Source organism: Gopherus evgoodei, chromosome 6, assembly GCF_007399415.2.
Source record: "Gopherus evgoodei ecotype Sinaloan lineage chromosome 6, rGopEvg1_v1.p, whole genome shotgun sequence".
Classification (NCBI taxonomy): domain Eukaryota; kingdom Metazoa; phylum Chordata; order Testudines; family Testudinidae; genus Gopherus; species Gopherus evgoodei.
This window is the reverse complement of record NC_044327.1, coordinates 66,686,611-66,704,082: the sequence shown is the minus strand read 5'-3', so window position 1 is coordinate 66,704,082 and position 17,472 is coordinate 66,686,611. Positions and strand designations below refer to the sequence as shown.

General features: G+C 40.6%; 1 protein-coding gene across 2 annotated transcripts in view; it reads right to left on the bottom strand.

The window, feature by feature from the left end:
• TMEM232 (transmembrane protein 232) overlaps window positions 1-17,472 on the bottom strand; it is a 128,269-nt gene that overhangs the window by 92,715 nt on the left and 18,082 nt on the right. Inside the window, exons 3-5 of one of the 2 annotated variants that reach the window (XM_030567470.1) lie at window positions 12,021-12,132; window positions 10,054-10,159; window positions 3,870-4,027 (exon numbers count right to left, since the gene is read on the bottom strand). In XM_030567470.1, the coding sequence (XP_030423330.1) occupies window positions 3,870-4,027; window positions 10,054-10,159; window positions 12,021-12,132 (376 nt within the window). Of the gene's footprint in view, window positions 1-3,869; window positions 4,028-10,053; window positions 10,160-12,020; window positions 12,133-17,472 lie in introns of those variants that run through there. The other variant, XM_030567471.1, reaches the window with a different exon arrangement.

The following is a 17,472-nucleotide window of genomic DNA, read 5'->3' as shown; positions in this document are numbered from 1 at the left end:
GCTCGGTTTGCAGTGACAGGGACAAGCCGAGGAGGAGCGGCCTATCCTCTGCAGTTGAGGCAGAGCTGCGCTACCAGCTCCCGCCTGGTGTGGTGGGGGGTGGCCGCTGACCGCAGGAGAATGGTGAGAACAAGCTGAGGAGCAGCCCGTCTCCTGCAGCCGGGGCAGGGCCGTGCTACTAACTCCACCTGGGGGGTGGGAGGGTTGGCTGCTGACCACGGAAGAGAGGTGGGAGCCAGTAGTGCAGCACTTCCCCAGCTGCAGAGGACGGGCCGCTCCTCCTCAGCTTGTCCCCACCACTCTCCCGTGGTCAGCGGCCACCCCCAGGTGGGAGCCAGTAGAGCGGCCCTGCTCCAGCTGTAGAGGACAGGGGGAACATGGTGCCCAGGTGGGCCGCTCCTACTCGGCTTGTCCCTACCTCTGACTGCTCCTCCTCCTCTCCCCCTCTGCGCCGCCTCCTGCCAGGGAAGGGGAGAGGGGAGCAGAGTGGCAGCCCAGGCTGAGCCCAGCTCGTGCCAGGGCCAAGGTGAAGACCAAGGATGAGCGGGGCTGCGATCCAGCAGCAGCCCCAACCCCTGGCCCTGGGAGCAGCGCTTATGGGAGATGAATCCACCTTGGGTCAGATCCACAGCAAGGTAAGAGTTGGGCCAGGTGGGAAGGTTTTGTTAAAATTACAGTAGTAGGAAATTGTTTCATTTCACTAACTACAAATTCTCTGTTTTCATTTTTCTTTTTAAATTCTAAACAGTCAAAACAAAACTGCAAAGTGCAAACGTGTAAAAGCCCCAAAAAAGGGGAAGGGGGAGCCAAAATTTTTTTGCTTGAGGCAGCAAAAAAACCTAGAGCCGGCCCTGGCTTTCACATAGAGAATGGGAGGGTGAGAATATCTCCCAGTTTCCAAGGGAGATACTTAAAAGGTACATTACTAAAATCAAGGAAACATCCTAGGAATTTCAACTTTAAATCAGCTCAGCTAGTATGCTCATTGTTTACTTCATAACAAATACTAAAAAGAGACCCTGTCAGCTTCTTTAGGGCCCAAAATGTACCTTTCTTATAATAAGGTAAATCTTCTGCAGCACCCTGGTGCTTTTTATTGGAAAAGAATTTAATAGGAGAAAGAGGATGGTCCTGATGTTCCACTCTTACAGAAAAACTTACAAGAAGGAGGTAACTACTACTGAAATTCTACAAGGCTTATCTTGCAGCACTACATGCATGCATCCCAAAAGGAAGGGATTTGAGATCCAAGGAAATGGCAAGAAGTGCATTCTGCAAATATGGGAATCTCAAAGATCCACAGGGAAAGCAAAGCATTATGCTAAGAAGAAACACTGATCATCTCTGGAAATGGCTTATCCTTCCATAGTGCTTGGTGTATTCCAACACTACTGGAAGTTTTAGAAATATTTTGTCCTGTCATAGTAAATTTATCACAAAATTCTGCATTGTCCTGGTGCAGAAAATTCTACAAAGTTTCTTGCATAATTTAGGTCCCAACAGTCACATGAGGCACTGGCTATTGTTAAGACTGCAAAATAGCTTCAGTTGAAATAGTTCATTTTCCAAATAAAACATTCTGTGGGGGCTGAAATTTTCCATGCTCGATTAAAGCTGGAAAATAATTTTTTTTCACGTTTTAGTTAAAATCTGTTAAATCTGATTTGAAGTATGTGGTATAACAAATACGCTTGTATGTTGTATTTTTATTGTCTTTGCCATGCTTTATTCCCCCAAGCAGACAGCTTAAACATGGGTGAATGTTAAAATTTCACATGAATGTAAAAAAATTCTCTCTCTTTTCCTGCTCATGTAACTAAAAGATGGCAGAATCAAAGTTGTTTAAACTTTCCAAAATAATTAACAATTTAGTTTAAACTAGAAATATGGAGAGTTTTGGAAGTCATAAGCCATTGCAAGAGGGAGTTTATTGCCAGACTCCTGCAGCTTGTTCTAATCTATGGCATATCAGGTTTTGAGAGTGGAGGAGCATTTTCTAACAGTTCAAACGGCCTTCAGAACAGATACATTCTTGCTTGTTGTAGCAGAAGAATTGTATGGGGAAAGAGGTGGTAAAACATACCCTCCTGTCAGGTAACTATTTTGGTCAAGTGAGAGTGAAAGAAAGGTTTAAGCTGCAGAAACAGTGGGGACACATAAAAGAACAATAGAACAAGTACTAACAGAGAATAGTATTTAATGAACAGTACTCCACATGTATGCTGTCTGGGATCAATTTCCTAACAGAGCTATGCGAATACGTGATTTTTTTTTGTTTGTTTGTTTGCTGGCAATTCAAAAAATCCAAATAAAAAAAATTGTTTTAAGTTGACCTGAAATGAAATTTTTCAAAATTTTTGGCAAATATAAGTCATTTAGATTTCAAGTTTTTTATATATTAAATATTTTCTTGATGAAATTGAAGGAAATTTCAATACAAATAGTCATTTTGAATTGGAAAATCAAAACCATTAAAAATGAAACTTTTTTCCTTTTTTTTTTTTTTTAACCAAAATCATTCAGTGAATTTGACACAAATTCATACAGTGTTTTGGTCAACCCAAATGTGCATTTTCTGCCCCCAACCCCCCCCAAAACCTGCAATCAAGACCTGGCTTCAGTACTTAATTTCATCCATATTGTACAGTTTCAATAAGGATTTCAATCTTTATGAGAGAAAACATTTGATATTTCTGGGTTGTGACTAACTGAAATCTTGTTGTAGAATGAAGAGTTACCACATCAGTAACTTTTTGGAAGTGGTTTCTAAGAGGTAAAGAGGTATAGAACTGACACTCAAAACTAGACCGTTAAATAGTGATGTATCAAGTAAGTCTTAAATTTTACTAGAAGTTTACACTATTTATTCAGCTTTTAGAAGAGATTACTCTCATTTGGATTATTCCCATTTGGGTTGCCTCAGTTTCATCCTTTTTCTTAGGTAAAGTCTACGCTACAAAATTAAGTTGACCTAAGTTACGTCAATGTACAGCCACCACAGTAATTAAATTGCTTTTGCATGTTCATGCTATGCTTATTGTGTCGGCAGTGCACATCCTCACCAAAAGCGCTTGCAAAAAATTTAACTGTCAGTGTGGGGCATTGTGGGACAGCTTCTAAAGGGCAGCAACAATCAATGTAAGCAACACATTGTTCACATTGACACTGAATCGACTTAACTACATCGACCTAAGTAGTACACCTCTCGTGTAGCTAAGTCAGTGCAGGGAGGGAGTTACATCAGTGGGAGCTACATTTTAGTGTAGACACTTAAAGAGTTAGATAGATATTAGCTGCCTTAGATCAGCTTAACTCTATAGTGTAGACCAGACCTCATATGCATAACTCTCATGGTGCTGCACTAAGACTTTGTGACCTAGCACGCTATATCTCGTTAATTATAATTCAGATGGAAGAATAAAGAGTTTGCATAATTTAACAAGATATGCTGCAATAATATTACTAATATTATGAGAAAATCCAAGTTAACAATATGCATTATGAACAAAAAATAGTCTTTTAGATGTATTTTATACTCTCTTATTACATACTCTGGGAAAGATTAAACTGCGTTTTCCTAATCTCTCATTTTGGATTTCCCAGAAATCATGTATTCAGAGATACAGAAAGTTAAGATCAAACTAAATTATAGAACAAGCATACCACAAATAATATTAGAAAACACTACAACGTTTTAGGTCTTGTGACAAATTCAGTGAGCTTCTGCTCTCATTTATAGTGGTATAAATCCAGAGTAATGTCATATTTCACAGTGTCGATATACAACAAAAAATAAGTAGGTGAATATATACTACATATACAGATATAAAAAAGCCCAATAAAAATTCATTTAAAAAAATACAACAAACCTTTGATAACTTGATTTCACTGGAGTATAAATAAGATTTCTGTGCTGCATCACAACAAATCCTATACAAAATGGATTCAGCGATGAAAAATAAAACAGGGACATGCTCTGGATTCATGGGAGCATGGTCCAAAGAAATTAAAAGGAGGTCCAAAGCTTCTGAAGTGAAAACAAAATGGAGAATAAATTCAATACAGAGTTCAGTCTTTAGGGCTCAATTCACAAAGGGATGTAGGCACTGCAGCACCTAACTTTTAGGAGCTTGGTCAACCAGTGGTATTGACAGCCTGGAGTTAAATACTCAAGTACCCTATACAATACATGGGGGAAGTTAGGCACATAACAATGGGATCCAAAGAAGCCAACATGTTGAGTAAGGTAAACTAGCCAATAGGAAATGCCAAGGAGAGGAGTATGGCCTAAGCCCCACCCTCAAAGGGAGTTAGATGCCTAAGTCATTTTATGGCTCTAACCCTTAGTTCCTTCTGATTGTGTACTGTATATACAATACTCATTTCACACCTTCCACAAATTTTAAATACTTGCCAAGTTATGAACAAATAAAACAAGCTTTATTTTCACCGTTCATTCAGTTTGTTTGCCTTCTGTGACTATTATTTTGAGGAGAAAACAAAGCTCAACTGTCTGATCATCTGTATTCAACAGCTACTGAAATTTTCTGTTAAAGTATGTATTGCAATATATGGTACAAAACTGTCTGAATTAATAATCAGAGGGGTAGCCATGTTAGTCTGGATCTGTAAAAGCGGCAAAGAGTTCTGTGGCACCTTATAGACTAACGTATGTTTGTTAGTCTATAAGGTGCCACAGAACTCTTTCCTGAATTAATAATGTTAAACTAATTACCGAGAAGTATAATGCAAGCTGTTTCTTGAGATATATCACATTTCAGAAAGTTTCTATAGCGTTATTTTTCTGTCATTTATTGCTAGGTGTGCTGATCTTTTTGTGGTATCAATGAAAATGACCTTACAAAACTATAGTGGAAAAGACAGAATTGCTTTTTATGATTGAAAAGGCAGTTAAATTGCTTTTTCAAGTATTGCGTTTTTTAAAAATTACATGATGGCTTTGTTCAATTTTGGTTAATGATTTGTGTGAATCTGATGCTCATGGAAGTGACAGATTTATAGATAGGTAAAGTTTAAGCCAGGAAGTCACTATGCAAATTTCCTCAAACATGCCTGCCAATGTGCCTCAATCTTGACTTAAAATCCCCTGCTTTTTCTGCCAACTTTCAAAGTCTGTAAAAAGAAGAACCTCCTCTAACCTCCCCACAAATCCTGCAGGCCGGAATGAAACCACAGTCCCAAATCTTCCAAGTTCAATACTTCCTCTTCTCCATCTTGATCATCTACATGTTGTATGATTAAAGGTTCAGTCTTTGTCCAACAAATTTCCCAGCCTCCTCCACTTGTCCACAAATAGAGGAGGAGGAGGAGTACTGACGGTGCTGTAGCATGTAGAGGTCTCTACTGGGTTGGGAATATATTGTGCTAGAAACTGTACAAACATTTAGCAAATCACAGTCCTTGTCCCAATGAGCTTACAATCGTGTATATGTAATAGCTCCATCCTAGTTCCTGAGCTGCTGTGCAAAGTTCTTAAAAGTCCTTTCCTCTCCAAAATAATAGTATGGAAAAAGATAAATATTTTATTTATTAATTATGCAAAAGCCTTTTCCACATGCAACCAGTAAAAACAATGTTCTTTTATTATTTATTGAATGACAAGAGCATGCTCATGCCTGCACAAGACAGAGGTCCCTGCCTCAGGGAACTCCATGAGGGCATAAGAGTCAATACTTTTGAATCCTGTTGCATGACTATGGCCTAAACAGACAAACAATAGTATTCAGACACATAGTTTATCAATTGATCAGAATATGGATTTATTGTTAAGTGGTGCAGCTACTGTATTATTATTATTACTTTTAAAATAATCAACAGTTCGTTGTTGGCAGGTTGATATTGGTAGATTGCTCCTAAGAAGTAATCTGAACTAAAAGAAGGATTCTTAACCCTCCGGAAGAAAAAGGTATCCAATATTATCAACACATTACTCCTTCCCAACTGTAATAGCTCTTTGAAAGATACGCCTTTCAGAGCAATTACAAAAACCTGTTCCACAACCTTATCAAACTATCCACTAAAAAAAATCTTGTAAGTCTCCCAATATTACAGTAGAATGCACAGTACTAGAAACCCTACAATTCTGATCATTCTTACATTCAGCTTGTATTCCAAATTATCAGTCATTTTTAACAATATGACCTTTGATCAACTGACAGCTCAGTTCTTTGTTTCCCTCCGTCCCTGTAAGTTTTATAGCTCTCAATACTTTTTTTCCAAATCACTGATAGTATTTTGTATACTTTTTTACCTTCTCAAACTTCTCATTTCGGGAGATAATCTTTGGCAAAGCATATAGAGACAAATTCATCCCTGGCTTGCCTGGATTGACTTTAATTGGGTTACATTATGGTGCATCTGGCTCACTAACTATTTATTTGATTACTGAGTGTAAGCAACTCCATAACTTTGTAAATATTATCTTCTTAAGACAGTCTAGTCATCATTAACAATCTCAAATGCACATGATTTTTAGAGGTAAAAGAGTATGAAGAGAAATAGGCACTTTTCAGTCAAGTGCCTTAGGCTTCAGCATCTTACTCAAACCTTGTAAATTATGAGGGAAATAATGTTTAGGTCAGCCCAAAATCACTAAACAAGAAAAGAAAAATGAGGAATTGCAAGATGATGAGCATAGAACTCTCTGCACACCCATCTATTTTGATTTGTTCCCCATTAGAGTACTTGTATTCATAGTACAATATCCACAAACCCCCAAGGATTCCCAGCTTAATAAAAGCAACACAAGATTATGCTTCCACCGACGTGCACAGGCAGAAATTGTAGAAAAACAACATCACTTGCCTCATAACCTAAGTCGTGCAGAACGCAATGCCATCCACAGCCTCAGAAACCACCCTGACATTATAATCAAAGAGGCTGATAAAGGAGGTGCTGTTGTCATCATGAACAGGTTTGACTATCAAAAGGAGGCCGCCAGACAACTCTCCAATACCAAATTCTACAGATCACTTCCCTCAGATCCCACTGAGGAATACACTAAGAAACTGCACCATCTACTCAGGACACTCCCTACACTAACACCGGAACAAATCAACGTACCTTTAGAGCCCTGACCAGGGTTATTCTATCTACTGCTCAAGATCCACAAACCCGGAAATCCTGGACGCCCCATCATCTCGGGCATTGGCACTCTCACTGAAGCATAGAAAGTCTTGATATGTAGACTCTCTACTCAGACCCTATGCCACCAGCACTCCCAGCTATCTCCACTGATTTCTGAGGAAACTACAATGCACTGGTGACCTTCCAGAAAACACCATCGTAGCTACCATGGATGTAGAGGCTCTCTACACAAACATCCCACACATAGATGGAATACAAGCTGTCAGGAACAGTATCCCTGATGAGGCCACAACTGGCTGCTGAGCTCTGTGCCTTTATCCTCACACACAACTATTTCAAATTTGATGACAATCTATATCTCCACTATGGGCACCCGCATGGCCCCACAATATGCCAATATGTTTATGGCCGACCTGAAACAACACTTCCTCAGCTCTCGTCCACTCACACCCCTTCTCTACCTATGCTACATTGATGACATCTTCATCATCTGGACCGATGGGAAGGAGACCCTGGAAAAATTCCACCACAATTTCAACAGCTTCCACTCCACCATCAACCTCAGCCTGGACCAATCTACACGGGAGGTCCACTTCCTAGACACCATGGTGCAAATAAATGATAGTCACATTAACACCACCCTACACCGAAAACCTACCAACCGCTATGCCTACCTTCATGCCTCCAGCTTCCATCCTGGGCACACCACACGATCTATTGTCTACAGCCAAGCACTGAGGTACAACTGCATCTGCTCTAACCCCTCAGACAGAGACCAACACCTACAAAATCTCCACCAAGCATTCTCAAAACGACAATACCCACACGAGGAAATAAGGAAACAGATCAACAGAGCCAGACGTGTACCCAGAAGCCTCCTACTGCAAGACAAACCCAAGAAAGAAACCAACAGGACTCCACTGGCCATCACACACAGTCCCCAACTAAAACCCCTCCAACGCATCATCAGGGATCTACAACCCATCCTGGACAATGATCCCACACTTTCACAGGCCTTGGATGGCAGGCCAGTCTTTGCCCACAGACAACCTGCCAACCTGAAACATATTCTCACCAGTAACTGCACATCGCACCATAGTAACTCTAGCTCAGGAACCAAACCATGCAACAAACCTCAATGCCAACTCTGCCCACATATCTACACCAGTGACACCATTACAGGACCTAACCAGATCAGCCACACCATCACCAGTTCATTCACCTGCACATCCACCAATATAATATATGCCATCATATGCCAGCAATGCCCCTTTATGTACATCGGCCAAACTGGACAGTCTCTATGGAAAAGGATAAATGGACACAAATCAGATATTAGGAATGGCAATATACAAAAACCTGTAGGAGAACACTTCAACCTCCCTGGCCACACAATAGCAGATCTTAAGGTGGCCATCCTGCAGCAAAAAAACTTCAGGACTAGACTTCAAAGAGAAACTGCTGAGCTTCAGTTCATTTGCAAATTTGACACTGTCAGCTCAAGATTAAACAAAGACTGTGAATGGCTTGTCAACTACAAAACCAGTTTCTCTTCCCTTGGATTTCACACCTCAACTGCCAGAACAGGGCCTCATCCTCCCTGGCTGAACTAACCTCGTTATCTCTAGCTTGCTTCTTGCTTGCATATATATACCTGCCCCTGGAAATTTCCACTACATGCAGCTGAGGAAGTGGGTATTCACCCACAAAAGCTCATGCTCCAAAACGTCTGTTAGTCTATAAGGTGCCACAGGATTCTTTGCTGCTTTTACAGATCCAGACTAACACAGCTACCCCTCTGATACAAGATTATATAGTAGTCTTGATATTGCTTTCACAGGCACACTATTGAATTGTTTCCTTTTCCTTTGTAGATTTCCTTTTTCACATGAGTACAATCATTAGCTCAAAGTACACTGAAAAATCCAACACCTACAACTAAAGACCTTCTGATCATGATCCGATATTGCAGTAAATGTAGAGAATGTTTGCACGCATCCCCCACCACATCCCAGGGTTTTTGACAGGCAATATCACTCCACCAGCAGACTTATTTGAATGAGGTCCCATTTTACTTTTGGAATGACCCCATACATTTTAAAAAGAGCATGAGTACCACACCATCTATAAAATAGGAATGGAATGACTTTGCTTTGTCCTACACATCAGCTGTGCAGACTGTAGATCATAGATGTTGCACATACACTCATTCATCATTTCTGTTTCAAATATGCAGGACCGCATGATTCTCTCTTTAGCCACTCTACTGCACTTACTCTCCAGCCTGGCCAGAAAAGATGTGTGATGATTATGAATTTAAACCTACTTGCCAGGACATTATTTTCATAAATCTTATTCTAGCTAAAATGCTATCTGTCAGTAAAAAAAGTGAAAATATCTTCGTGTCCATGCAAGAATCTGTATAGGATCCTCTCTTTACCTGACTTTACTAAGGAAGGGCTACCACAATTAAGAACATTTTAGACTGAAACAACAGTTAACATTTTCATTTAAAAAGTCTTCAGAACTAATTCAATATTCTTCAATTTTATTAATGGGCATAATTAGGAAAGGTAAAAACAAGAGGTTATTTAAAGCACTTTACTTGGAGATCATTACATGTCATTTTGAATTACACTTAATTAGTTACTGATTTCAGAGACAGGTTACAAGGTAATGTCATGTAGAGGTGCTTCAATGGTAATGATTTTGCAATTTAAGAAATCAAGCATAAAAACAGAGGTCTCTGAAACACTCTGTAAATACTACACTGATAGTTTCTGTATATATTTGTAAAGTTTCTTTCTGCAAGTGAAAAATAAAATTCATATTTGTCTTGGCTTTCTTCCAAGTTTTCATAGTTGGGAATAAGCTAAATTTGCTTTCACTGCTTGGTTAGAAAAGTTTTAAAGTAATTAACAGAAATATAATTGAAGAATACTGTACCTTCCTGGATTTCACCTTTGCATTGAGCCAATATAATTGCTTCTGTCCATGCTACTGGAAGATCCACATGCTTCCCAGAACCTAATGTGCCAAGGCCTGATCTTCTCTGTTTGGAAGGAAAAGGGTAAAAGGAGAAAGAAAAAAAGCCAAAGGTTTTTTTCTTACCTTTAGCCTAAAATAAAATTTTTCCCTCAAGCAAATTTATTTGGAATAAAAATGCTTATTTTAAAGGCATCATTGGTAAGAGTTTGCTGATACAAAACACAATAGCAGGAACTAATGAGGCAGCAATGCTTAATCCCTGGGGTTAACACTTAATTAAGAATAGGAATACTTAACTATAATTACAGTATTATTACCCATTTTAAGTGCCTTGAATCAAAAACAATTAATTATCATCTCTGAATCACTGTAGTGACTCCAGCCAGCTTAGTACAAGGACACTACTATGACTATCTCTGTAGGGCTGAAATTGATAGGGAATCAACAATATGCTATCCTGACAATATATCTCTCTAAACTTTAGCTTTTTGCAAATTCCACTCTTTCTAGATCAAAACAATCTTTTCAACAGATGTCTTTTGTATGGAGGGTTTCATAGCCAAAATGTTGGGACATGTTTGTTCACCTCTTTTGGTTAAACAAGAATAACATACAGTACATTACATCTGATTTTCATAACATTTTGCATGCATTTAGCTCTTGGGATAAACAATAGAAAAACATTTTATTTGAACATTCTTTCCCTTAGATTCCCTTCTACGTTCTAGCAACTGATTGCAACTGGTAGTCTTCATTGGCTTTCTGTACAAATAATTCCATTGCTTTTGCCATTAAAAGTAGCCTTTCTCATCTAACCCAAATTGAGCATTGGCACAACAGTGAAGGATGGAATGGCAACAGCTTTTGGACACTGGCGGTGACAGAATTAACACAGTAAGTGTGCTAAGATGAGGCAGTTTTCCAGCTCTGCCTTCCTGTTCATTAGTGCTAAAGGAGGATGCATCTTTATCACTGTCAGGGTAAGTATTCTTCTGGAATTGGAAAAAAATCCAGAATTAATCTGATCAAAATAGAAATCTGTACTCCAGCACAAAATCAGCCAAATCTCACTAACATGCCTCTATCAGGGTGCCAGTTTATAGAAGCGGGGGGGGGGGGGGGGGGGGGGAGGGAAGAGGTTTGGAACACCGTTAGCCAATGCACCTTTCCTGCCAAGTAAAAGATCCATTAAAAAAAAGATAATATTCATACTGAAAGTTCATGATTTGCAAATAGGGCCTACGTGTACTTCATAATGTATAAATTTTTAATTTGGATGGTAGCAGAAATTATATTAGCACCACAGCCTCCTTTTTAAGGCCTATTAAATGCCAATTATGTCACTTTTTTAATATCTTTCAAATTTGAATGGCCACTCCGTTTCTACACATTATTTATTTTTGGCTTAGTAAGCCCACAAGGAATCATTTAGGGGTCTCAAAGTGTTGTGTTAATTATTTTCACTTTTCAAAATAGTTGCCAACATTTTAATGGACAAAATAAAATGAAACATGAAAACATGTCAGAACAGCATTCCAGCTAAACAGCTAATCACTGCATATTGCTAAAAGTTCTCTTGAAGAAACTTAAAACGGGTCCATTCAGCTATAAACTAGTGAAAAATCTGTATAATATTATCCTGATATGTTCTTTTTTACAAATATTAAGCAATGAGAAGAGACCTAGGGCCAGATGATCAACAGCGGTACTATATGCAAGCCCTTATATTGGCTAACTTAATATACGTTACAATACACATTGAGAGCATAGATATTAAATATTACATTTCACTTATACTTTCTAACTGTTTCTCTCATCCCACACAATCCTTTCTCCCAACAAAAGTTTTATCTTTGTTTTTTTTTAATAAAGAAAACAGAGCATGCAAATGCAATAATAATAAAAATATTATTGTGTACACAAACCTTGCATCTGGCAAGCATTTTCTTAGCTAGTTCTAGTAAGTCTTCTTTATCCTGTGGATTTGTTGTATCATTGAACTTCTGAATGAATTTTTCTGTGATTTCCAAGGGGTTTCTAAAGAAATATCCAAAAAAATGTTGCAGATATATGTTTCATTTCCTAAATAATAAGGTTCAAAGTGCTATAAAAGTGTCCAAAGGAAGAACAGATTTTAGAAAGTAAAGGCATGGTATGTTGTTTTTCTAATAAAAAAATTAGTGTACAGTATCAATCTTTGCAGGCTGTTTTACCTGAAGGCTGCTCTAATTTATGCTGGATTTTAACAGGAACTGGGTGCTTAAAGTTCAGCCAAAGATTAGCATTTTACAAGGTTGTCCCAGCCACGCATTCACTTCAGTAGTCACACTGGCCTTATAATGGTAGTTTTTCCATTGACTTCAATATGGCTAGGATTGCATTCACCCTTTTTTCCCTAAAAAGGAGTATTTGTCACACCTTAGAGACTAACAAATTTATTTGAGCATAAGCTTTCATGGGCTACAGCCCACTTCTTCAGATGCATAAAATGGATCATATAGTAAGGAGATATATATACATACAGAACATGAAAAGGTGGAAGTAGCCATATCAACTCCAAGAGGCTAATTAATTACGATGAGCTTTAATCAGCAGGAGAAAAAACGTGTACACTGGCAGCAGGAAGGTCAGTGGCATATAAGCCTCTACACCTGCAGCTGGGAGGTGTAATTCCCAGCTTGGGTAGACATACGTGGACTTACTCTACTCGAGCTAGTGCACTAAAAATAGCAACGTGGTCATGACGGCATGGATGGCAGCTTGGGCTAGCCACCTGAGTACACACCTAAGCACAATCCTGTCCAAGATCTTAGGTAGCTAGCCCAGACTGTTGCCGGTGCCACCACAACCAGCTAGCTTAAGCAGAGCTAGCGGCTGGGAATTACCCTCCCCGGCTGCAGTGTAGACAAAGCCTTATGTACTGGAGTGATTCCTTTTGGGTTGGTTAAACTGGTTTTATGGTCATGTTAAACCAGCAATGTAGTGCAAAGTGTTGTCTTCTCAAGACTGCAGAAAGTCCAAACAATAGCTCTGAAAGAGGTGTGAACTGTTCCTTTCATTTTGCTAGGGTTTTGACTTTGCAACCTACCAAGGACAATTTAAATTACAGCATTATAAACTATTTCACTGCTGATCAGTTTACCAAGCATCCACTAACAGACACCTTCCACAATCTCACTTTAACGTGCCTTGTGTGGTTTTTTAGAGCTCTCCCAGTGCTATAAAAAACCACCCCTATGAGGGGTGTAGCTCCCAGCACTGGTGCACTGTCTACACTGGCACTTTACAGAGCTTAAACTTGCTGCACTCAGAGGGGTGTTTTTTCACACCCCTGAGCAAGAAAGCTGCAGTGCTGTAAATTGCCAGTGTAGACAAGCCCTCAGACTGCCTCCCATGCCTTGTGATGTTTCAAAAACTACAGATTTCCTTTGCCTAGTTGCCATAACCCCTGGCTTCCTTCCCTGACAACTTCTACTATGCAGCTATATATCATCAGTACACAATTCTGCACGACAATAAATATTTTAAATGTATGGACGGCAAAAGAAATTGCAATTTACTCTCCTTAGAAATAACACAAGGAATACTGCAACCAGTGCAGTATTTTTTTATTTAATTCAATTAGAGCCTCAATTCAATTAGCGAACAGGAGCTGCTAACAGGGAGTTTTGCAAGGGAGTTCTCCAGGTGAAGGAGGAGCACAGACAGCATCTGTGGGCAGAGAGGAGCGGACAGGGAGCTGTAGACGGGAATTTGCAAGAGTTTGACAGAGGGAGGCTTACAATGGTGAGGAGGACCCGCAACACCCGTGCCAGCACTGCTTCTGTCTCCTCCACCTGCACCTGTAGCCAGACAGAGCACCAAAGCATGGATGCTTTTACCCAGATTCTGGTGTGGGCTTGCAAAGACTGTAATTTGCAATTTCCATTACTGATATCCAGGCTGGGGGTGGCATCCAATGTGAAAGGTGCCTACTGGTGGAATCTCTCAGGCAGCAGGTGGGAGAGCTACAGGAGGAGGTGGCCAGGCTGAGGAACATCTATGTCCATGAGCAATTCCTGGACAGTATCCATGTGGAGACAGCTGACGGTGCTGTCCCAGTTGACAGGACTACCGACACACCAGTGGAGGAGGAGATGCCTCAGGGTGTGTCTGACACACCAGTGGAGGAGGAGGCTCAGGGTGGACACAGCCAGCTGGTTACTTCTAGCAGCAGGCAGTGCTCCACCGCTGCTGCGAGCCCTCCTGCTGTGGTAAAAGATAAACATTATGCTCTTCTTGATACAGGAGAGAAGAAATCACCCCCAGCAGTTAAGGGGGTGAAGCCTCATACCCCTAAGGCTGGGAGGTCTGCTGCCACCACTGATAAGAAACGTAGGGTAGTGGTGGTTGGAGACTCTCTGCTGAGGGGGACGGAGACACCCATCTGTCGCCCTGACCGTTCATCCCGGGAGGTATGCTGCCTGCCAGGGGCCCGTATCCGAGATGTTACAGAGGCTTTGTCGAGGATTATCCGGCCTTCTGACTACTATCCCATGCTACTCATCCATGTGGGCACAAATGATACTGCGAGGTGTGATGCTGAGCAGATCAAGAGTGACTACAGGGCTCTGGGAGTACGGGTTAAGGAGTTTGGAGCGCAGGTGGTATTCTCTTCGATTCTTCCTGTTGAAGGTAGGGGTCTGGGCAGAAACAGATGCATCGTGGAGGTGAATGCCTGGCTGCGAAGATGGTGTCGCCAGGAGGGCTTTGGCTTCCTCGACCATGGGATGCTATTTGAGGAAGGACTGCTAGGAACAGATGGCGTTCACCTTTCGAAGCGGGGAAAGGCCTTATTTGCACACAGACTGGCTAACCTAGTAAGGAGGGCTTTAAACTAGGTTCGACGGGGACAGGTGAGCAAACCCCCCAGGTAAGTGGGGAACAAGACCTGGGAGATGGATTGGAAACAGGAGGGAGCACGGGCTATAATAGCAGAGAGGAAGGAGGGTCAGGGCAAAGCTGGGAGGCAAGATCAAACCAGTATCTTAGATGCCTTTATACAAATGCAAGAAGTATGGGTAATAAGCAGGAAGAACTGGAAGTGCTAATAAATAAATACAACTATGACATTATTGGCATTACTGAAACTTGGTGGGATAATACACACGACTGGAATGTTGGTGTGGATGGGTATAGTTTGCTCAGGAAGGATAGACAGGGGAAAAAGGGAGGAGGTGTTGCCTTATATATTAAAAATGTACACACTTGGACTGAGGTGGAGATGGACATAGGAGACGGAAGGGTGGAGAGTCTCTGGGTTAGGCTAAAAGTGGTAAAAAACACAGGTGATGTCGTGCTGGGAGTCTACTACAGGCCACCTAATCAGGCGGAAGAGGTGGATGAGGCTTTTTTCAAACAACTAACAAAATCATCCAAAGCCCAAGATTTGGTGGTGATGGGGGACTTCAACTATCCAGATATATGTTGGGAAAATAACACCGCGGGGCACAGACTATCCAATAAGTTCCTGGACTGCATTGCAGACAACTTTTTATTTCAGAAAGTTGAAAAAGCTACTAGGGGGGAAGCTGTTCTAGACTTGATTTTAACCAATAGGGAGGAACTTGTTGAGAATTTAAAAGTAGAAGGAAGCTTGGGTGAAAGTGATCATGAAATCATAGAATTTGCAATTCTAAGGAAGGGTAGAAAGGAGTACAGCAGAATAGAGACAATAGATTTCAGGAAGGCGGATTTTGGTAAGCTCAGAGAGCTGATAGGCAAGGTCCCATGGGAATCAAGACTGAGGGGAAAAACAACTGAGGAAAGTTGGCAGTTTTTCAAAGGGACGCTATTAAGGGCCCAAAAGCAAGTTATTCCGATGGTTAGGAAAGATAGAAAATGTGGCAAAAGACCACCTTGGCTTACCCTTGAGATCTTGCGTGACCTACAAAATAAAAAGGCATCATATAAAAAATGGAAACTAGGTCAGATCACGAAGGATGAATATAGGCAAATAACACAGGAATGCAGAGGCAAGATTAGAAAAGCAAAGGCACAAAATGAACTCAAACTAGCTATGGGAATAAAGGGAAACAAGAAGACTTTTTATCAATACATTAGAAGCAAGAGGAAGACCAAGGACAGGGTAGGCCCACTGCTCAATGAGGAGGGGGTAACAGTAACGGGAGACTTGGAAATGGCAGAGATGCTTAATGACTTCTTTGTTTCGGTCTTCACTGAGAAGTCTGAAGGAATGTCTAGTATAGTGAATGCTTACGGGAAGAGGGTAGGTTTAGAAGAGAAAATAAGGAAAGAGCAAGTAAAAAATCACTTAGAAAAGTTAGATGCCTGCAAGTCACCAGGGCCTGATGGAATGCATCCTAGAATACTCAAGGAGTTAATAGAGGAGGTATCTGAGCCTCTAGCTATTATCTTTGGGAAATCATGGGAGACGGGGGAGATTCCAGAAGACTGGAAGGGGGCAAATACAGTGCCCATCTATAAAAAGGGAAATAAAAACAACCCAGGAAACTACAGACCAGTTAGTTTAACTTCTGTGCCAGGGAAGATAATGGAGCAGGTAATCAAAGAAATCATCTGCAAACACTTGGAAGGTGGTAAGGTGATAGGGAATAGCCAGCATGGATTTGTAAAGAACAAATCATGTCAAACTAATCTGATAGCGTTCTTTGATAGGATAACGAGCCTTGTGGATAAGGGAGAAGCGGTGGATGTGATATACCTAGACTTTAGTAAGGCATTTGATACAGTTTCGCATGATATTCTTATAGATAAGCTAGGAAAGTACAATTTAGATGGGGCTACTATAAGGTGGGTGCATAACTGGCTGGATAACCGTACTCAGAGAGTAGTTGTTAATGGCTCCCAATCCTGCTGGAAAGGTCTAACAAGTGGGGTTCCGCAGGGGTCTGTTTTGGGACCGGTTCTGTTCAATATCTTCATCAACGATTTAGATGTTGGCATAGAAAGTACGCTTATTAAGTTTGCGGACGATACCAAACTGGGAGGGATTGCAACTGCTTTGGAGGACAGGGTCAAAATTCAAAATGATCTGGACAAATTGGAGAAATGGTCTGAGGTAAACAGGATGAAGTTCAATAAAGATAAATGCAAAGTGCTCCACCTAGGAAGGAACAATCAGTTTCACACATACAGAATGGGAAGAGACTGTCTAGGAAGGAGTATGGCAGAAAGAGATCTAGGGGTCATAGTAGATCACAAGCTTAATATGAGTGAACAGTGTGATACTGTTGCAAAAAAAGCAAACATGATTCTGGGATGCATTAACAGGTGTGTTGTAAACAAGACACGAGAAGTCATTCTTCCGCTTTACTCTGCACTGGTTAGGCCTCAACTGGAGTATTGTGTCCAGTT